Source organism: Aedes albopictus, chromosome 2 (genome assembly GCF_035046485.1).
Source record: "Aedes albopictus strain Foshan chromosome 2, AalbF5, whole genome shotgun sequence".
NCBI classification, from domain to species: Eukaryota; Metazoa; Arthropoda; class Insecta; order Diptera; family Culicidae; genus Aedes; species Aedes albopictus.
Genome location: NC_085137.1, coordinates 496,479,798 through 496,502,037, shown reverse-complemented (window position 1 = coordinate 496,502,037; position 22,240 = coordinate 496,479,798). Strand labels below are relative to the sequence as shown.

Genomic DNA, 22,240 nt, shown 5'->3' with positions numbered 1-22,240 from the left:
TCTCCAGCGTTTTGTATTAGCACTCTTTAAGATATTTTGAGAGGATACAGGAGTCAGGAAATTCTCCAAAAAGTAATACAGAAATTATTTCTCAATTTTTTCCAATTAATCTTTTTTCTTCAACTAACTCTTGTACGAGTTCATCAACGGATATGTTCAGAAATTTATCCATAAATTCCGTCTTAAGTTCGTTTTTCGATTCTTATAGAAATATATCTTGAGATTTTTTTTTCTCCAAGTTGTTCCTGTAGGAGTTTTTCAGCATGAATGCTCCTAGTCTGGAGCATGGCCAAGTTGTTCTACATAGAAAGGTCATCCTTGTAATGGTTACCAACGAGCTGGCACTGGGAATTCAAGAGCTATGATAGGTCGCATGCTAGGGTTTGTTTCATGTCGGTAATTGGCCACTTCCCTGGGGGCATGGCCTATAGTCCGGAACATGGATAAGTGCTTCAACTCAACAAAGAAGGGCCATCCTTGTAACGATCACCAACGAGTTGGCACTAAAAGTTCATGAAGTTTGAAAGAACTTGAATTAGTCATGGAAGACATTATTTTCAAAAAATCTTCGGACTGGTTTCCAATATGTTGGAAAAAAAGTTTAAGTTAATCATGAAGAAAATCTTGGGTTAGTCTTAGTTAGTTCTTAATTTGCAAAAGAGTTCAGCTCAAAGTTCAACTATGTTTTTTTACGAAAGTTTTGTGGATATGAACAAAAAAATAAATAAATAGCGCCAGAAGAAATAGGGAATCGCGCTACTTGGGCGGTGGCTTCTATATTCGTCTGTTTTCCACTATAACTCAGTCAAATTTGAACCAATTGACACAATTCTTGGAATGCGGTGAGATAGGTATAGTATCTACCCATGTACAAAATTTCAAGTCAATCGGTTCAAAATTGACCGAGTTACAGTGGAAAACAGACGAAAATAACAGACAAAGAAAACCACCGCCCAAGTAGCGCGATACCCTATGGCACAATTTCTTACATAAATTATCACCACTACTAGCACCACGCTGATTTGTGCAGATTTGTGCTTTTAGCATATAATGTTATTACAGTTAGGATTCGTTATATACGGTGCTACTTACTTTACGCCCACCGCAATTTCTCTGTTGTTTTTCAGCCAATTCAGCTCATTTTTGGAAGGTGATTAGTTTACGATATGCCGCAACTACACACAAAAAATGAGCTCAATCGGATGTAAGGCAGCCGAAAAATCGCTTTGGGCGTAAAGTATCACCCACCGTGTATAACGAATCTTGACTGTATATTCAATTGCATCGTGTTTCGTTTAGTTATAAAAGGTAGTAGGTATAAATTAGCTAAGAGTGTTCGCCATCGACCCCCCCCCCCCCTTAGCAAAAAACTGGCTATGACTTTGGTGAAAAGAAAACAGCTTTGAGAGACAGTGTGAGAAGTTGACTCAGAACATGGCTTTCCAACGAAACTAATAAAAGCAGTGGGTGAAAGAAGCTAAAACTCTTCTTCTTCTTCTTTATCTCTGGAACTGTCACCGACAGTTCGTTTAAGGGCAGAGTGGCAAAGACTATAATGCCCTGTGGTTATTAGCGAGAGTTGTACTCAGGCGTTCCACTAAGTACAAGGCTCCCCCGTTTCCCTCTATCAACCATCACCAATGATAAGATCAGTCAAATAAGCTACAGGAAATTAAATGTCTACATTAATGTCTTTCAAAAATTTGCACACATCTAGAAGAGTATCGATAGATTTACTTTTGAACAGATCAATTAAACTACGAAACTTGCAATCAAATGAGTATTTCGATCGCGTCATTCCGTATTTCACACAATGTAACACAACGTGCTCTCCATTTTCAGGTTCGTCACAGATTTCACACATTTCATCGTCAACTAATTTCATTTTTGCTTTCCAAAATTTAGAGTAATCATGCCCTGTTATTAGTCTATTCAGCAATCTTACATTCTGATTTGTAAAATTTTTATTGAAATACCATGCTTCTTTGTTAATTGATTGTTGAAACTGGAAAAATGTTTTGCCCTTCTCAGTTGAATATTCTCGGTACCACAGATTCGTGTTTTCAATTGATTTTTCTCTAAACAAAATAAAGGCATCTGAAAGTAGTATGCAGTTAGAAATGATCGAGTTACCAGTAAGAGCAAACTTTGCAAGTCTATCAGCTATTTCATTACCTATAATATTGATATGACTAGGTATCCATTGTATTGTTACGTTCCACTTAGAAGCTTTATCTATAATTTGTTTTACTAATTTTGATGTTTGTCTAGAATGTTGACCAGAATCGATTATCAAACAAGATGACTTAGAATCGGTATAAATAACAGCTAAATTTGTTTGTTCTTCATCAATTAAAGAAAGTGCTTTATCTATGGCTAATAATTCTGCTTTTGTAATACATGTCTCTGTTTCTAGTTTGAATGAGTATCTATTGTTATTGTAAGCATTGTAAATACCTATTCCACATTGCTTATTTATTTTAGAAGCATCTGTAAATATTTTTGGCCTATTTTTGTATTTACCATTAAAAAGATATAGTGCAGCTTGTTTTAGTTTAATCGGATTTGTAGTATTTTTCGACGATTTAATGGAGTCTAATTCAGGAAATATTTCGATCTTGGGTATACTACTATCAATAGTCGTAAGAGGTGATATAACTTTGAAAATGGCTTGTTCTTTAATGAAAATTGATTCCATGTATGATAATTTATCGTTATCAGTCCCTTCATTTAATGATAATAACTGTGTAGCAACTAGGTTTTTGTTAAATATGGATCTTGCTATTTCTTTACAGGTAACTAATTCATGTCTATCTTCCAAAGTTTGAGTTGCGGCAACTGCAATCAGAGAATTCAAAGGAGTAGTTTTGGTGCAGCCGGTTATTTTACGTAGACCTTGATTATTAATTGTGCTCAACAATTTTTTGTTTGTCTTTCGTGCATTGTTGAAGATTGAAGCTCCGTACTCCATTACACTACGAAAAATTGTGTTGTAAATCAAAACCATAGTTTGTGGATGGGCTCCTTGTTTTAAACCGTTTATTACTTTGATCATGTTAAGTCTGTCTATTATTTTAAGTTTTGTGTTTTTAATGTGTATACCGAAGCTCATATATCTATCCCAAGTTATTCCAAGATAGGGGTGCGATTTAACTGTTTCTATTTCTATATTATTAACTTTTAGATCTAGCATATTGTTACTATTTTGAAAAAGTATGGCTTTTGTTTTTTGAGGGTTTACACTAAAGTTTAACTTTTCTAGTTCTCTGAATATAATATTGACTGCATGTTGAGTTTTATTGTTTAATTTTTCTAGGTTTTTTTCTTTTATTATCAAAGCAAAATCATCTGCAAACTGAATTAATATTTCGTCATTTTCAAACATATTGTGTAGAGCCGCTGTATACACATTAAATAAAGTGGGGGTGTCATAATTTCTCAGTGTAATGTTCTACCTATCACTATACATACTTTGACTCTTTGACATGTATTACCAACCAAACTTGAACTGATCATTATTAAACGTGTTTGTACCGAGTCCGAACGTTCTTACTTTTACTCCGCGTCCGATCGTCTTCTCTCCGCCGATACAACAGTTTTGGCCGACGAGGATGGCGCAACAGCCACAAGGAGGTGCTCCGCAAGTGAACCCTGGTGCTCCGCCACCAAACTTCCACATCGACGCCTTCGATCGGAAGAAGATTCGGTGGGCGCGATGGGTGGAGAGGTTAGAGACAGCGTTCGTCATCTACGGGATCGGTGCGGAAGAATTGCGTCGTAGAAATTTGCTGCTGCATTTGATGGGTCCCGACACGTACGACATTGCCTGTGATAAAGTGGCTCCACGAAACCTGCGCAACATGACGTACCAACAGATTGTCGATGTGCTCGAGGGACATTTCAATCCCCAGCCCCTCGAAATTAGCGAGAACTTTAGGTTCAAATGCCGTCGGCAGGGGGACAAGAACGCTAGTTCCCCGGACGAGACAATCGATGAGTACCTTGTTGCTTTGCGAAGGATAGCCGTAACCTGTAATTTCGGGAACTACCTGGAGACCGCTTTGAGGAATCAGCTTGTGTTTGGGATGAAGCGGAACGACATCCGGAGCCGCCTACTGGAGCGACGTGTGTTGACGCTGACGGAGGCGAGGGACATTGCCGTCGGAATGGAGTTGTCTCTCAAGGGAGGAGCCGAAATCGAAGGAGCTCTCGCCAAACAGGAAGTACATGCCCTACAACAACCACCAGGTAAGCCTAAGCATAAGAAAGTGGGAGGATCGAGTCACGCAGCAGGCAAGTCCGCGGGTGACCTACACTGCTATCGCTGTGGCGATAAATCACACCTGGCGAAGAAATGCCGGCACCAAAACACAGTGTGTTCTTTCTGTAAAATAAAAGGACACCTTGAGCGTGTTTGTATGAAGAAATCTGCTGCGAACAAAGGGGATAGCAGCCGGCATGGTCCGAAGCCGGGTTCAGCGCGGACAAGTTACATTGAACTTCGTGAAGACGCAGGAAGATCTGATGCTGCTTCTGGTGGGGATATTGTTGTTGGGGAGATTTGTACAGTGGAATCACGATCGTTGGAAGGAAAAATGTGGCTGCCGGTGAAGGTTTGCGGTGTCGAGATGCGCTTCGAGGTCGATACGGGAAGCCCGGTCAGCATAATCAACTTCCAGTGCTATAACGAATGCTTCCGTGGAATGGTTCTACGAAATAGTGACGTGAATCTTGTCAGCTACTGCAACACCGACATTCGCGTCAAAGGGGTGCTAGATGCGGACGTGGAATTCAACGGATCGAAATCGCGTCTGCCGCTGTACGTTGTTGACTCTGGGAAGCATCCTCTATTGGGCCGTGAGTGGTTGAAGGTTCTTGCGGTCGATTGGAATTCTGTGTTGCGGAACACATCCACAGTCCACTCGATCAACCCACCTGCGGCGTCTCCGTCTTTTGCATTGAATGAACTTTTCCAGACTTACGGAAAGGTTTTCGAAGATTCGATCGGTAAAATTTCTTCTGTGCAGGCTCGTCTCACTTTGAAGCCGAATGCGACTCCGGTTTTTCTGAAGGCGCGGAAGGTCCCTTTCAATTTGCAAAAGGCAGTGGAGGATGAACTGGACAAGTTGGTCTCCGAGGGCGTCCTAACCAAGGTAGACAACAGTAACTGGGCAACTCCTATTGTTCCGGTTAGGAAATCAGAGAACCGAGTCAGAATATGCGGGGATTACAAACAGACGGTGAACCCCATCCTGAAGGTCGATCGACATCCTCTACCTACTGTTGACGAGCTGTTTGTGTCTCTTGCCGGTGGCGAGAAGTTTTCTAAGATCGACCTTGTTCAAGCGTATCTCCAGTCAGTGTTGGTAAAATCACACTCAAAGCACACTCATGAAACGCTCCTGCGTGAGCAAACTCGCACGCGATTCTGAATCATTTTCTCACGCGCGAGATTTTCATGCAAAATCTCGCTCTCACGAGTCAAGCGCCGAAATCTCGATCGCTTGTAAAACGAATCCAAATCAATTTGAACGACATCCAATGTTGTTGTACGATAGGTTTGCTTTTGTTCTATCATATAATCCTAAAAACTTCGATGTACATAATAAGAACACCAAGAAATAACGCAATGAGTGAAATCGTGAGTCAACTCATGCATGATTTTTTCGGCGGTGAGTTTGGCGAGTCAAGAATCGCGCGTGAAACAACTCAAGCATGAGATTTGAGAATTTGAGTTTTTACCAACACTGTCTCCAGTTGGAAGTTGCCCCGGAAGACCGAGAGATTCTAACGTTGAATACGCACCGAGGGCTATATCGTCCAAATCGTCTCATGTACGGTATTTCGTCCGCTCCCGCAATATGGCAACGCCAGATCGAGATCATCCTCCAAGGAATCGAAGGTGTTACCGTATTCTTAGACGATATTAAGGTCACAGGGCCGACCGATGCGATTCATCTGGCTCGCTTGGAAGAAGTGCTGCGTAGGTTGGACCACTACAATATCCGGGTAAATAAGCAGAAGTGCGAGTTTTTCGTCGACCGTATCGAATACTGTGGATATCTCCTCGATCGGGAGGGGGTTCACAAGATGCCGAAGAAGATGGATGCAATCCAGGAGATGCCGCGACCCCGGAATAAGGACGAAGTGCGATCATTCGTAGGTTTCGTCAATTACTACGGCCGCTTTTTCGACAATTTGAGTAGCACGCTGTATCCGTTGAACAACTTGTTGAAGGATGCGGTTGACTTCAAGTGGACGAAAGAATGTGAACGTTCCTTCAGCGCTGTCAAGCAGCAGATGCAGTCGGAGAGGTGTTTGGTGCATTACTCGCCGGAGTTGCCGTTAGTCCTGGCTACGGACGCTTCACCGTACGGCGTGGGAGCCGTTTTGAGCCACGTCTACCCGGATGGTTCTGAACGGCCAATACAGTTTGCATCTCAGACACTGAACCAGACACAACAAAAGTATATGCAGGTCGACAAAGAGGCTTACGCCATCATCTTCGGTGTCAAAAAGTTCTTCCAGTACTTGTACGGGCGAAGATTCATCCTGGTGACGGATAACCATGCGATTTCGAAGATTTTCAATGAACACAAAGGGTTGCCAGTGATGTCCGCATTGAGGATGCAACATTACGCTACGTTTCTGCAGTCCTTTGACTACGAAGTTCGGTTCCGGAAGTCCGTCGATCATGCGAATGCCGATGCTATGTCCCGATGTCCACTCAAGCAATCCGTTCCGGAAAACGTCGTGGAAGAATCGGACGTGGTGGAAATGAACCAGATTGACGCTCTACCGTTAACTGCAGATGAGTTGTCGCAGGCAACATCGGAAGACCGAATCGTGCGAAACCTGATGCAGGGGCTGCGGCACGGACAAGCTGTCGAGGGAAAAGATCGTTTTGGAATAGATCAGTCGGAGTTTTCGATCCAGAACGGATGTTTGCTGCGAGGAATACGTGTGTACGTTCCAAGTCCGCTTCGAGAACGGGTAATGAAGGAGCTTCACTCGACTCACTTCGGCGTCACGCGTACAAAATCACTAGCAAGAGGATTCTGTTGGTGGATGGGAATTGATCACGACATCGAGTCCATGATTTCAAACTGCGCGGATTGCCAAGCTGTACGTCCTGCACCAGCGAAGGTTCTGCCACATCCATGGGAGCCAGCGACCGTACCTTTCCAGAGAGTTCACGCGGATTTCGCGGGCCCGTTCCTTGGCTCCTATTTCTTCATAGTCGTCGACGCCTACACGAAGTGGCCTGAAATCCAAGTCTGCAATTCAATCACAGCCGAAAGTACAGAACGAATGTGCCGGGAGATCTTCAGCCGCTTTGGAATCCCTACGGTGTTTGTGAGTGACCACGGAACACAGTTCACGGCGGATTCGTTCCAGAGATTCTTGAAGCAGAACGGAATAACACATAAGATGGGTGCCCCCTACCACCCGTCGACAAATGGACAAGCTGAACGTTATGTTCAGACTTTTAAACAGAAGCTCAAGGCTCTTCGTTGTTCGAAGTCGCAACTGGATGTCGAACTTGCCAATATCCTGATGACCTATCGGAAGATGATCCATCCGTCAACCGGACAATCCCCATCCATGATGATGTTCGGAAGACAGATCAAATCCCGCCTGGACCTGATGCTACCGAAAAATCCGGGAGGAAGACCAACAAACCCCGTTGCCCGCTCGTTTTCCGACGGGGACAGAGTACGAGTTCGCGATTTTCTTTCGGGAAATAAGTGGCAATTCGGCACAGTTGTGACGAAAGTGGGCAGACTCCGATACTCCATACGACTTGATGACGGTAGGCTTTGGGAGAGACACGTCGATCACATGGCCGGCGTGGGACCGAATCTCAAGCCATTCAAAGAAAGTGTACCACGAGCGATGGCCGAGGATAACTACGAGCTTATTGACCCTGTTCCACCTGCTACTGCTGCTTCTCGTGGTGGAGGTGAAGGATGTACGACGGTAGCTGCAGATGATCAATTCGATCCTGGCGCAACATCACCAAGGCAACGAGCAACTGCACCTGTTCAACCCGTGGCGAACGGCGAACGTGAGCAACGACCACATGCCGTGGTATCCGATGGCAATGGGCAGCAACGCAACGAAGGACCGTTGAGACGATCCACAAGAGTAGTAAAACCCCCTCAAAGATTGAATCTTTAATTTTTTGCATTGTATAACGTCCTTTTCACGAGGGGGAGAGTTGTCATAATTTCTCAGTGTAATGTTCTACCTATCACTATACATACTTTGACTCTTTGACATGTATTACCAACCAAACTTGAACTGATCATTATTAAACGTGTTTGTACCGAGTCCGAACGTTCTTACTTTTACTCCGCGTCCGATCGTCTTCTCTCCGCCGATACAACAGGGGGATAACACATCTCCTTGTGGCAATCCGTTGGAAACAAACCTTTCGATAACTTGATTTTTCAAAGCAAATGATATTTTTCTATTACGTAAAAAATTGACAATCCAGGAAGTTATTTCACCAGGTGCACCAAAACCAATCAATATATTTTCAAGAATATCTGTTTTAACGGCATTGAATGCGTTAGACAAGTCTAAAAATACTACTGCAGTCAGAAAATTGTCCCTTTTATTTTGTTTGATTAAATTAACTAAAAAATTTGAAGCTGTTGTAGTTGACATATTTTTTCGGAAGCCAAATGATGTTTGTGGAATAATTTTATTGTCCTCTAAAAAGTTATTTAATTTTACTAAAACCGCTGAATTCATAATTTTGGTGAAAACGGGTACTAATGAAATATGTCGCTTGCCTTCAATGCTGTCCTGAGGTTTTCCTGGTTTTGGGATGGCTACAATTTTGATTGTCTTAAGGGTCATCGGTAAATAGCATTCACGCCAAATGTCATTTAAATGTTTTATTATCGTAACTTTTGCTTCTGGTTGAAGTTGTCGCAACATTGAGTATGTAACCCTATCTTCTCCTGGTGAAGACCTGCTCTTTTTAGCATTAATTATGTTATTAAATGTATCAAATGTAAGCAAATTATTCTCAATGCGATAAGTTGAATCCACCATGAAAAATGGATCATTTTTACCAAAGTGCTTGTCTAGAAACAATTCTGCCATGGACTTATCTTCTTGAATGATGTTGTTGGAAAGTGGTTTTCTACGTTTACCAGTTAATCTTCCAATTTTCGTCCATAATTCTGACGAAGACATTGTAGGGTTGATTTCGTCAACAAAGGTTTGAAAGCTCTTTTTTTGAGCATCTTTTTTGAGTTTATTAAATTTAGCTTGAGCTTTTTTGCATTCAAGTAGTTTGTCCAAGGAAGAATGTTTATTGAATTCTGATCTTGCTTTGTTTTTCTCATCCCATGCCTGAGACAGTTCTTTCGACCACCAATGCTTGGGAGTATATCTATTGCGAATTTTACATTTTTCATATATTTCTGCTATTGTTTCTTGAAATTCCTGAATGCTATTACAAGTACTTAACGTTAATTCTTGAATCTGAGCATTAATTTTTTTATGATTGTATACGTATTTTCTATTATCTATTGAATGATAGTTGAAAGTTAGTTCTATTAATAAATGGTGGCTTGGCTTCCAATTCCATAATCTAGCGTTTTGAATTCAAAGTTAGAAAAAAGATTAGGTGTGCAAAGGGTTAGGTCTATTGCTGTTGATTTCTTGTTTAACTGTATAGGAATGAAAGTTTTAGAGTTATCATTAAGAAGAAGTAAATTGCTATCGTTGATCAAATTCATTACTATTGATCCTTTTGCATCGGTGAAATCGTTGCCCCAAGCATGGTGATGTGAATTAAAATCTCCTCCGACCAACACTCTAGAATATTTTTTGATCATATCAAAAATCTTAGTTAGATCTGATTCTAAATCTGTTTTTGAAATCGAGGGTGCAATGTAAACAGCGATAATAACCATGTCCAAAGTACATTTATGGACCGCAACTGCTTGTGTTGCGTCAGAAAGAATGGGCGTTTCAAGAATCCTATGACCGAATTCTTGTTTCAAATAAATAGCACTACCTCCATATCCGTCTATTCTAGATTGAACGAATCTGTGATACCGAGAAATATTGTACTTACTTGTTTGTTCTAATGATGGATTTGTCCAAGTTTCAGATAGTAAAACTGCTGAATAGTCTCCCACGGTTAGTATCCTCTGTAACTCATCCTTATTTTTGGAAATGCTTTGTATGTTACACTGCAGAAATCTGAAATTATCCATTGTAAAAAAAAAAGAGATAAACTAAATCAATTGCAAATTCCGTGTTGTTTAATGATCTGTTCAAAGTTGGTTTAAACTATTATGCTTTCAAGATTTAGGTATTTTTTGGAGTATTCTTTAATCTTTTCCTGTAGTTCTTCTGTGACCCCAGAGCATTGGATCAGAGCTGTGTAGAAGTTCGCGAGTTCACCCCGAACGTTGCGGTTCGCCGTTTCCAGTGCGTCAGCGTTTGCTTTCTTGATGATGTTGTCCCATCTTTCTCGCTCGCTAACGGTATGTCGGTTTTCCAGTCCATTTCCTCTCGACGATCCTTCTGCGTTCCGATCTTTGATCAGTTGCTGGCGTTCCTCGTCGATTTTCATTTTCTTTGCTCCACTTGACGTGTCGTTCGCTGTTTTCTTGATAGCGCCCAGCTGTCGTTCTTCGGGTTTGTTAGCAGTTACGTTACTCCTTTGTTGTTGTGGTTGATTGCTCCGCATGGTGAATCGACCGGCCGTCATTCTCGCAAACGTATTCGGTAGTGCAGGGAATTCGGCGATGTCAGCCAAAACGTCGTACTGATTCTGTATCGGCAGCGGAGCAATGAGCTCTCGTGCCTCCACGTAGGTCAGATTCTTCTTCGACATCATTGTTTTGATGCTTATCTCTCGCTGTCGGGAGGGACAGTTTGGGTCCGTGGTACGGTGGTCCGATTTTCGGCAATGCAGGCATTTCACTTCATTCGGGCAATGGTCCTCAGTCTCCTCGTGTATGCGTGCACACTTGCCGCATCGCTTTTTTGATTTGCAGCTTTCTTCCCTGTGGCCGAAACGGTGGCAGTTGTTGCAGAATACGAATCTTCGGACGTACGGTTGTACTTTCACCGACGATCCGAACACCTTCATCTTTTCTGGCAAACTGCTTGCCCGGAATGTGACACTGACTCGGTTTGAAGCGACCTTCATTCCTCTCTCACGATCCCATCTGTTGAGTCTGTACAGACTTACTACCGGATATGCACATTCGTAGTCCTGTTCAATATCCTCCATTTCGATGTCCGTCGGAATGCCACCAATCACGCCGGTAATGCAAACCAGGTGCCGAGGGATGTACGCCTTGTAGCCTTTTTCCGCCAGTGCAGTTTCGCCTACAAGGAGATTCGCCTTCACAAATGAGTTGAAGAAGACAATGATTTTGTTTCGTCCGAGGTATTTGAGCTCCGTGATCTGATTTCGGTATTTCTCGAGCTTTCGCAGGACTGAGCCCACCGAAAACTTGTTGATACGCTTCGTGTTGTCCAAGGATGGGAATCTAGTGATCATGATAGGATCCCAAATGTGTCGCGGTTGGAAGGCTTCGCGCGATCATAGCAACAACGATAGAATTTTGTCGTCAAGCATTCATAACAAACCATGCTCCGCGAATAATGAATCGCTCGGCATGTGCGGCCGCGATGCGATCGTTATCATGAAGCCGGAATGATAAATTTCGATTATCAATCACTTTTTGTGCATTCTTGTTACTGAATCTTCACGATATGTATATGAGTGTAATATTTCTGGTCATGAATTGGGGTTCCGGGTGCATAAGTGGCATTAATCGCGATGAATAAAGTTTATCGCGACTTGTAACATGATCCGATAACGATAGATCCCGCGATAAAGCGTGCATCAGATGCATTGATTGTTCTGTGATGCGGGCACAATGCGAGGGTGTCGCATCATGCTACCGCATGAGCAACGGCTATCTTTGATTGTTCGTATCGTGTATCATTTATCCTTAGAAGTGATTTTCTTCCATCCTTGGTGTTGTCAATAATTTCAACGTATACGCGATACGGTGCAGCATCCCTAGCCGTGTACATGAACGATTCAGGCATTGTGTCGTCCGCCATTTTGTTTCCGTCGTTTTCACTCTGGTCTTTTCCTTTATCCGGAGGCAGCCCGCCGCCTCCACCAGACGCCATGTTTTTTCTCTTCAAAAGCACTTTTTCTCTTTGATTTTCTTTTACAACAGTCCACAATAATCAATCAGCACTTATTTTTTTTCACACGAGTATTTCGCAAGATACTCCGCACGTAAAAATTTGTCCAAATTTACAACTCAATCCACAAAAGAAAAACGAGTTTGGATCGCACGCGCTCAGACCGTTCCGCTCGCGAAAACGCTCGCCACTCGAAAGCTAAAACTCTTAAAGAGGGACACAGCGAAGATAGGTTTGACGATAAACACGACCACATTTTTTGTACATTATTACGGGTAAAGACAAAGGCAAGCCTAGCGGTGTTAGTGCTGAGGTAGGGAGAGATGGGCATGTGCTTGAAATTGAAGAGTTTATTGAGCTTGTGAATGTGAACTCTTGTGATATGTAACAATGACGTTAACCGTGAAGTCAAAAGGCGAATTCGTGGGGGGAAACATAGAAATATGTTTGACGCAAACGTATTAACCACTATTTGTACCAATTTGAAACGGCAGACTTCAGTGGGCTGGATACGTAGTGCGACTGTCGGAAGAAAGAGTAGTGAAAACAATTTTCAGCAGGGAATCAGGTAGATGCCGGTTAGCGGCCGTGGACGCGCTAGGTGTAGGATCGTGATTGAAGAAGGCCTGGGAACGTTCGGGAAAACTGGAGGAACATCGCCCACGATCAACAAAGATTAATTTGTAGCCAGTAAGATATCAAGGCTGTACACGGTATAATTCTAAATCCCATTCATTGGTAGGTATTTTAAAAATCTCATGAAGTGAAATAAATACATATTCTTAATGTATTACGAACACATGCTTTGTAACCCCATTGATAACACTCATACATCTCACTAATATTTTGCTCACAATCATCTCACTTCATATGAATGACTCATTCATAACGTGGTTACTCTCTCTCTTACATTTTCCAAAATGCCAAAACACAAAGAGAGAAACCTTCAACCAAAACGCCAAAAACTTCCCCTCCATCGCGTAGCAAACCTGTCAAAATTCGCATCGGCTGGGCCTTTCCTCAGGCCAGGTTGTCTGTCGTTCGACCGTCGTCGACGTCGTTCTCGCGTGTTTACCATTTTGGCGTTGGTTTCGTAACAACTGGAGGTTCTGACGACGGCTGGCTCCAGCATCTAACTAGAAGAGAAAAAAAGCTGGCAGAGCTCGGTAATCGCGTCGTGTCTGGAACTAACGGTACCGTGTGTAAATGTTCCCAGCGCTCGTCCACCCCGAGGCTGCCATTCACTACTCAGGGTCAAAATTTAAAGGGTCCATTGAATGTGCTGTGATTGTGCTATTGAAGGGCACGGCGCGTGTGTTTCAGCAGTGATTTAGTGGCGTCGTAGAAAGTGCTGCATTGAGGTAGTCTCCGAAGAAAACAGCAAAAGCTTAGTCCACGACGCTTTGAGAGTATTGATTGATGGATTTTTTCACTGTGATAGTGCCGCAGTTAGTGAACTCTAGCGCCATCAAATAGTGCAGTAGTGCTTATCTGCATACTAGGTATTTTACTCGTAACAGTGAGTGGTGTGGAGAATCACAACCCATCAGGCAGTGTGGTGCGAGAGGCTGTAATACTACTACGTTGCGTATCACACTTACATCAGTAGAAATTGTAGGTAAGTCACGGTGTCTCTGAATGGCGGTTCTATTCAAATAATCATTACGAGTGACTTGTTTTGATCTCAATACATGATAATCAATGATTCCAGCTCCACAACAAATCTCTGAAGAAAGTAAAGCCTGTATCCGCAATAATCGGGACACAGAGATACAACTGTAACTCTGCAATAGATACATGAAAATGGCTCAAATTTGGCCTGATAACATCTTAAGATGTGTTAATTTCATCTACAAAATTTCATGTGAATCGGTGCAGTACTTTTTGTTGTAGCAATGAATGAGTAGAATGTGCGCCATTGAATTTTGTACAGCCCCCAGTTTTGCTTGTCATCGCTGTAACTTTTGAATTTGGCAAAGAAAATGGCTGAATTTTTGAACACATGTTTCTCAATCTACATTTGTAGCATAGGCAAAATTAAAAAAAAAAATCGATGCACTATTAACAATTTTATAGTCGAAACATGTATTGGGACTAATCGTGATTTTAGCCCCTCAAACAGCAATTAGTTAGCATCCTTTATTGTTTCGATTGTATTATTTAAAGTACTATACCAATAATCATCCAATTTTGCAAGTATAGGGGGATTAGGGGCATAATGGACACCCGGGGCGAAATGGACACCCCTGTTCTTGCTGAAACCGTTGACTATTATGTAAAACTTTCAATGCATAAGTGTAAAGGAACAAGTCTTGTTCTATTTTTCAAAAATACCATTTATATTCCTTCAAAATAACCAAAATATCATTGAAATTGAAGTATGTTTTTCATATGGTGGATTTCTTATAATTTCGAAGCAGCAGCAAATAAGGTATTACGAGTGATTGAGTGTGTCCACCATACAGACAAATGAATTGTTAGCTTATCTACATGTATACGTAGATTCAGCAATGGATGAAGTATTATATTTTTGATCAGAACACACTGAAAATAGCAATTTCAATGTTGTAGTCAATTCGGGGCGAAATGAACACTGGCAATTATGAATGGATGTACGCGCATTGCATACTGTTAGGCGTTTTAGAGAGTTTGAAAAAATTCAATCCGATTATTTTACCCTAAAATTTATTTAATTAACTTTGAAGTTATGTAAACTCGTCTGAGATGGAGTATTATATCTGTGGTATTGATCTCCGTTGGCAAATTACTTAACTGGTCGATATTCTCTAAAATACAGCATAAATTATGCAGGGGTGTCCATTATGCCCCGATGGGTGTCCATTTCGCCCCGTACCTTTCCTGCCAGCCCCAAAAACACACGGTTTTCAATTCATTATTTCTTCACAATAATGACATTCTACCAGCTATAAATGATTGAAATACGTAGGAAACAAATTAAAGTTGTTAGACAACTGATAATATGTTAAGTTTTTGTCTGTTATACAGGCCTAACATACTCATTTGCTTAGAGTGTCCATTATGCCCCTAATATACACATAATCAACTGCTTTCTGTGAAAATTTTATGAAAATTGGCAGAGAAATTCAAAAGTTATGAATAGGCAAACACGAATAGGCAACACGAAAAATTTTCACTAACACTCACCCCTATCAACACCAGTAACGTTTTAACCAATTGATCAAAGTTGATGAAATTATGCAAGAAAGTGTCTCTGTTAGAACCATAACTGCTAACGAGATTTCATAATTATTATCACATAACTTTGAGCTTCAGCGTAAAAGAACCATCTATTTTGTGAATAAAAATTGGTCACGATTGTACAAAATGCTTAAAACCACGTCTGTTTTTTTTTTCATCCACAGTTAAAAGTAATGCATCGATTTTTATAAAATTTGGCACACATAATAAACATACAACAAAGAGTTCTCAGTCAATTGTTTGGCCAATTTTACTGATTCATTACAGAGCTACAGCCGTACATCTGTGTCCCGATTATTGCGGATACAGGCTTTACCTACCTATTCCAAGAATTTAGGCATTTTTTTTCCCTATTAAACAAACAATGAAATTAAGCCAAGAATTTGTCTAAGCTCACCACTTAAATCTGTACTGCTCCAAAAATCATTCAAAACTTTTTTCAAAAGCTCTCGTTTGAGTAATCTTATTGCACCGACTCAACTTATTCCTCGGGTTAGTCTACTGTTAGTAGGTGCTTTTAAGTACTAGTTGAAAGATCTAAAACTTCAGTGTAACAATCTAAATGCCTACGTAGATATTATTACTAAAGATATCAAAAGAAAACACCTACGAATGGATAATGAATGGTTAATAATAAATTGTTTTCCAAGGAACATCACCAAAACATTTGCTTAAAAATATTTTTCCTATGCATTTATTTTTTTTTCGTAAATACTTCAAAATATTTCAATTCTATTCATTGGGTTCCTCCTTGAATTTTTCATGAACTCGACTCTTGCAAAATCTACAAGAAAATGTCAGGAATTCTCTAAGGAAATGGTTTAATATGTTTTTGCAATGAATTTTCTTGTGACAATGTTTTGCAAGCTCCTCTTACCATTTTTTTATTGAGCTAGAAACATCTCCGTTAAATTGTCCAGGTTCTTAATTCCAGTCCTCCTGAAATTCGAACAGAAATTCAATCTAGTTTTCATCAATAAATTCAACAAATTTAGGTATTGCAAAATGTTATAGGTTTGATCTTCGCATAATTTATCATAACTATCTTTTATTAGTTTTTTTTTTCGGGAATCTAATACTACTCATAGTAGAGGGGAGTAATGCAATCACAGTAGCTACAGGCAATATTCATGGAAAACTCGGTAAATTCAACAAAAATATTCAAGTTCAAATTTTGAAATTCATAGTTTTATTTTTTGTCAGTTAGATTAGAAGAACAGAAGTAACTGAAACTGGCCTAATAGAAGAAATATGTAGATATTTTGGTTCTATCAGGCTCAAAGCATCGCAAAAAAAAAAATCAAGGTACTTCAATGACTTAGTTGATCTAGGTCATCCAAACTACTTTGATTTTTTCTAAGATCTTCAGAGAGGAAAAACCGGAACGTTCAGCCAGACCTGGCAACCGACAAGACCCTAGTGTCCCGGGAACGAGTGGAACAACCGGGAATTACTCAACAGCAGACAATAAATAAAAACACTTGACAGTCTTCAAAGTTCCCTGGTTGACCATTAGCAGCAACTTTCTAGAATTCCACAGATCTTGTCCAACTCTGACCCCACAAAGGGCCAGAAAAAAAAAGAACTCTGAAGAACCCAGAAAGCTCCAGGACAATAATAGATCGGACTGGTCAGAATCAATCTGGAGCTTCAGAAATTCTGAAACCAGAATAAATCAGGCCCGGGAACTGGGCTTCCTAAGGACCAAAATGTTTCAGAATAGGAAAGACAATATAATAAACGGAAAATCCAGGCAAACAAAGGACCAAATGAGTTACTAAAACAATGAGTGAATAATAAAATTGAGGACACGGAATAATAAACATCCTGTTTTATATTATAAAAATTAATACCAATATCAACTTCATCCAAATCAATCTTCATCATGCTAATGCACCAACGGGAATCCTTTGTCGAAGATTTATTGAAGAAAATTTGAACGTAGCACTTTTACAAGAACCGTGGGCTCATAAAAACCAAGTTCTTGGAATTTATATGCAGACAGGAAAGTTAATATACGATGAAAATTGCGTAAAACCTTGTACAGCTTTTCTTATGAAAGGGGGAACAAAATTCATCCTTTGACAAAGTTCATTATCAAAAATTAAGTAGCAGTTCAAATGGAGATACCGCCACGACCCGAGGAAAAACTGAAGCATACAGAGCTTCAGCCTACCTTCCAAGGGATGTGCATACGGTATCGCCACCCGAACTGATAACTTTTGTTAACTTTAGCAAAAATAATAAACGGTTTATCATTGGGTGCGATGCTAATCTCACCAGAATCGGTTATTTTAGATCAACAATGAATGAAGGCATTGGAGCTAGAATTACAGGCCCAGGGCTTAATAGTTCAATACCAATGGAGAAATGAGCAACTGTTTTCCTTGCAGAACTTTATATTATTTTAGAATGTTCATCAGCGTGTCTAAAACGAAAGTATAGGCTTACACAAATATGCATATTTTCACATAGTCAAGCGGCTTTGAATGCGCTAAAGTCATATGGTATGGGAATGTATAGGACTATTGAAACAGTTGCCCGTTATGAACCAGGTTAATCTGTACTTGGTTTTAGGTCATTGTGGAATAGAAGGTAATAAAAAAGCGGATTTACTTGCTAGAGAATGTTCAGGTGTTCAATTCTTGGAACCTGAACCTTTATGTGATGTTGCTAAACGTGAAATACGAATGGAAATAAAAAAATGGAAACACCAAAAGATACAGTCGAATTGAATTGCAACGAAAAATGCAAGGCAATCAAAATGGTTTATAACGCCAAATAGCAAAATTACAGAGAAGTTACTAAATATAAAAAAAAAACTCTGAACGTAATCATTGGGCTCTTCACAGGACATTGTCCGTCAGATATCATTTGAAAAATTTGCGTAGAAGAAAATATATCAACAAGGAAGTCGTGAGTCCTTTTAAAAATTTGGCTAAAACATCCCAATCTAGTTGTAGAGTCCTACATTCTTAGAATCATACCAGATTGGCCAACATTGCATCCTCAACAAACGACGGTTACCCTTGGAATGCAAACACATTAAATAGGGGTATACTACAATAGATCACAGTAATGATCGCAATGGTTCAAATCCTAAAATAAAAGTTCTTCAGGATTTACCATCATTTCTGTACACTTTGTTTGTTACCCTGTAATAGTTGGATATTCCGTGGCTTTCATTTCACTTTGAAGTTTGGGTTACATACTGTGACATGCTTTGGTTGTAAAGAATGTTCGTGGACTGTAGTCTATGCTGCTTGCTCGAGCTTCAGTGCACGCTTTTGGAACATTCATGGGATACTCTAGGCTATCCAAATTATTCTGGAATTAGCACCTTCAATGTCTACCGGCTCTATTCTTGATTCTCTCCACTCCTTTGGCATATTTTTTTTCACAATCGTGTCTGTTGTACCTCATTATAATACGGGAATATGTATGTGCTGCTATTTGAAAGTATTTGACATATAGATATGGGCGGACGGTTCGCAGAGTATTAATCAACCCGGAATATATCGGAATTCGGTGGAATAAAAACACGGCACGACCGATTCAGAAATTGCATAGTAACTTTATTTAATAACGTTATACAAATCAAAAGGTAACGCTCGCTGCCTGACTGAATTCTCGTAACGGTGTCGGAACAGTGATGCCAGTTCAACAACAGATGGACCCCAATGTATTTTGAAGTATGGGTCGCAATAAACAAAAACAATTCCAGAGTAGTTTGGATGATCTACACCACCCAAGTCATGTGTCATGAATTTTCTTATGATGATGCTTTGAGGCTTTTGGTAGACCCTTGTACATATGATTATTCAACGTGTATAAAATTTGTTGTAATGGACCCATATAGCCGAGGCGGTAAACGCACGGGTATTCAGCATGACCATGCTGAGGGTGACGGGTTCGATTCCCGGTCGGTCCAGGATCTTTTCGTAAAGGAAATTTCCTTGACTTCCTTGGGCATAGAGTATATTCGTGCCTGCCACACGATATACACATGCAAAATGGTCATTGGCAGAGGAAGCTCTCAGTTAATAACTGTGGAAGTGCTCATAGAACACTAAGCTGAGAAGCAGGCTTTGTCCCAGTGAGGACGTTACGCCAAGAAGAGGAGAGAGGAGGAAAATTTGTTTTAGTATGCTGGATTTGTGACACAAACTTCTTAGCACTTTGAAGGCCTTAGAGTTCTGGAATGAAAAAAATTAACAGAAATAGTGTATACGTTTCATGTCAAGGATCAGTGGAAACGGTTGATTAGCAAAACGATGAAATTTGAGCTTTTTGCTCAAGAAATAAAAAAATACAAAAAAGCTACGTATTTGTTACTACATATTAGCAAAAGGGGGAAGGGTGAAGAGTAGGGAGGTACCATGCATTTTTCAGCACAGCTATTCCCCTGGCTATGAAAAATATTAAAATGTTTGAAAACAAAGAAGATACAGCTGTGTTCATAAAAGTAGCAATGAAAGCCGTTTTCATACAAAATGGCCAACTTTGTAATGTTGTAACTTCGTTCTCCTATGATTGGGCTGAAAATTTGATAGCGAACTACACATATGGTGAATATTGTTATAGCAAAATCTGCTATTATTTTGAACAATTGTGGAGCCTCATAGCCGTGCGGTTAGGGTCACCAAGCTTCTAATCGCACCATGCTATGGGGTGAGGGTTCGATTCCCGATCCGGGCGATGAAACTTTTCGTGAGAATAGTTTCTCCCCGTATCCACTGGTGCATGCTCCGTGTGTCCCTTGTCTAGTGTTTAATTTCATTCAGTCTGTACAGCCTCTGGCTGAAGACGGTGTCCGCGTCTTTTATTAACAATTTTACATAGTGTTTAGCTTGTTTTCCACGTGCTTCGAAAGATTTTGCTGTCAAATTTTCAGATGAATCACTCATAGTAGAACAGAGTTACAGCATGTGAACATTGGTTATTGGCCTCCTAAAGTGAGGTTAAGTTTTGTGAAATCCCATATGCCTTTTCAGTTGACAGGTTCGCGTATGCCACTGTGCCACAACTGCCGAACAAAGGCGCAAACGCTGAACTGTCATTTTCATAGGAGAACTGTCAAAAGCCCCCAAAATCAGCTGATTTCAAACGTCTTCTGATTAGGCCTATTTCGTATTTTAGTGATTGAGTCGTTTCAGATAAAATTCAATGTGAGATCGGGGTAGAAAACTTCATTTTATCGATAAATTTACCAAAAAATAATGATTAAACTGATGGGGAACTGGTTTTCCCCTTTCAAACTTCCAAATTTTCACGACATAACCTCTACTTTTAATCGCCAATTGTTTATGGAAAACGGCTTGCACTGCTATTTTTATGAACGCAGCTGTATATCTATATCGCAATATATTGAATTTCTACTAAAAGAAGATTGTCCCGGGTGTCCCGGGTTAAACTTTATTATGAGCCTGAGTTGATAAAACGCTACGTTCCATAACAATTTCTGGCAAAATCTCATAATCTACTAAAAAAATCTATTAGAAACTCCAAAAGAAATGCTGCATCAGTTGAAAAAAAAACTAGAAAATGTCTTTTCAAATAGCAAAAGTGATTAATTTAAAAAAAAACTTACTTTTTTCCAGTGACACCGTGAGGCCTACAACACCACAATTAAAAAAAAACAGGATCTCCACCAAAGAAACCTCCGAGACAAGGTGGTGAATGGACGGACGTACGCGATACGCATACACTGCCCTATCCTACATCAACAGCATTATCATCGTCAGGAACACCAACATCCAGCTCTAAACAGCACAACAATCTCGTGCGAGACTTCGGCGCAAGGAAACGCGCAGCGACGACGACGAAGACGGTCATCCGACGACACATCACGAACATAATCAGCGAGAGGAGGACCGTTAGAGTGCAACGTTACTGTTACTGTTGTGCGACTTCGGATAGTTTTCCTAATTAAATTTGACGTCAATATAAACATATATTCACACACGAGCGGAAACATGAACTCGAAGGTAATTGCTACGAGCACGACTCGATCAGCGGTGGCGCGGCCAGTTGACATTTCGCGTTCGCGACGAGCTGACTGACCGCCAATTTGACGAGAAATTCGCGCCCCAGTTTCCACACCACCACCACCACCTCGCAACCACGGATCTAATGAGTGCGTTTCTGTTTAATCTAATTTTAAAGCCCCCGTCGATGAATGGAGTGGCAGCGGCGGCGGCGGGTGCCCAACCGTTGATCCAGTACAACATCGATTGGATCTTTCCCAAGCTGCGAAAACCGTCGCGGCTGTGGCACATTGCTAGCACCGGAGTCATCGGGCTGGTGGGATTCTTCTCCAAGATCGTGATCGGTAAGTGGCCAAGGTCAATCCCTTTTTTGTCTTCTGCCGAGGGGCTTATATAAGGGGGAGGGTGGATGTGTAGCGCACTTTACCCGAGTTGAGGTGAATAACAGTAGAATGTTTAGCAACTTTTACCAGTGAAGTGAAATAGAAGAATAGAAAAACAAAACTAGTGAAATAGAGAAATGAGAAAAAAACAATCATATTGCTTATATAGTGCATGTTAGTAATACGGTAGTAAACTGCAGTGATTAAATTTATCAAAATGTAATTATCAATGCTAATTCATGACTTGCTGGAGGGATTCCTCCAAGAGCTCCATCTGGGATTCATTCTGAAATTCTTTTTACAATTCCTTCTGGGATTGTAGGAAGAATACCGTCTGATCTTCCCCTAGGAAAGATAGACGAACCAGCCAAGGGCTGAAAGTCTCTATAATAAAGTCAAATCAAATCAATCCCCTAGGAAATCTAGCTGGGATTCCTTTAGGAATTT

The 22,240-nt window shown here is 40.6% G+C and overlaps 1 protein-coding gene and 1 long non-coding RNA gene across 3 annotated transcripts; one reads left to right on the top strand and one right to left on the bottom strand.

The window, feature by feature from the left end:
• Positions 1–1,490: 1,490 nt before the first annotated feature.
• On the bottom strand, positions 1,491–11,512 carry LOC115267927 (uncharacterized). 2 transcript variants are annotated; one of them, XM_062854324.1, is made up of 2 exons: positions 10,100–11,512; positions 1,491–1,662 (listed from the first exon to the last, which is right to left on the bottom strand). In XM_062854324.1, exon 1 carries the CDS (start codon positions 11,267–11,269, stop codon positions 10,313–10,315), a length of 957 nt encoding a protein of 318 aa, XP_062710308.1. In that variant the 5' UTR covers positions 11,270–11,512; the 3' UTR covers positions 1,491–1,662; positions 10,100–10,312. The 2 variants fall into 2 exon arrangements, with proteins under 2 accessions (XP_062710308.1, XP_062710307.1); XM_062854323.1 differs by lacking the exon at positions 10,100–11,512 and adding an exon at positions 1,738–3,420.
• A 1,516-nt stretch (positions 11,513–13,028) lies between these two features.
• On the top strand, positions 13,029–21,925 carry LOC134288696 (uncharacterized). The gene is made up of 3 exons (XR_009998099.1): positions 13,029–13,822; positions 21,024–21,410; positions 21,589–21,925. It is a non-coding gene; the product is annotated as an uncharacterized LOC134288696 (long non-coding RNA).
• The last annotated feature ends 315 nt before the right edge of the window (positions 21,926–22,240 follow it).

Excerpts from the sequence above, each read along its gene's own strand:
- LOC115267927 (XM_062854323.1), bottom strand. The coding sequence starts at position 3,385 with ATGTTTGAAAATGACGAAATATTAATTCAGTTTGCAGATGATTTTGCT. Across the intron at positions 1,663-1,737 it reads TTTAATTGATCTGTTCAAAA|CTTATTTGACTGATCTTATC; the intron begins GTAAATCTATCG and ends AATTTCCTGTAG.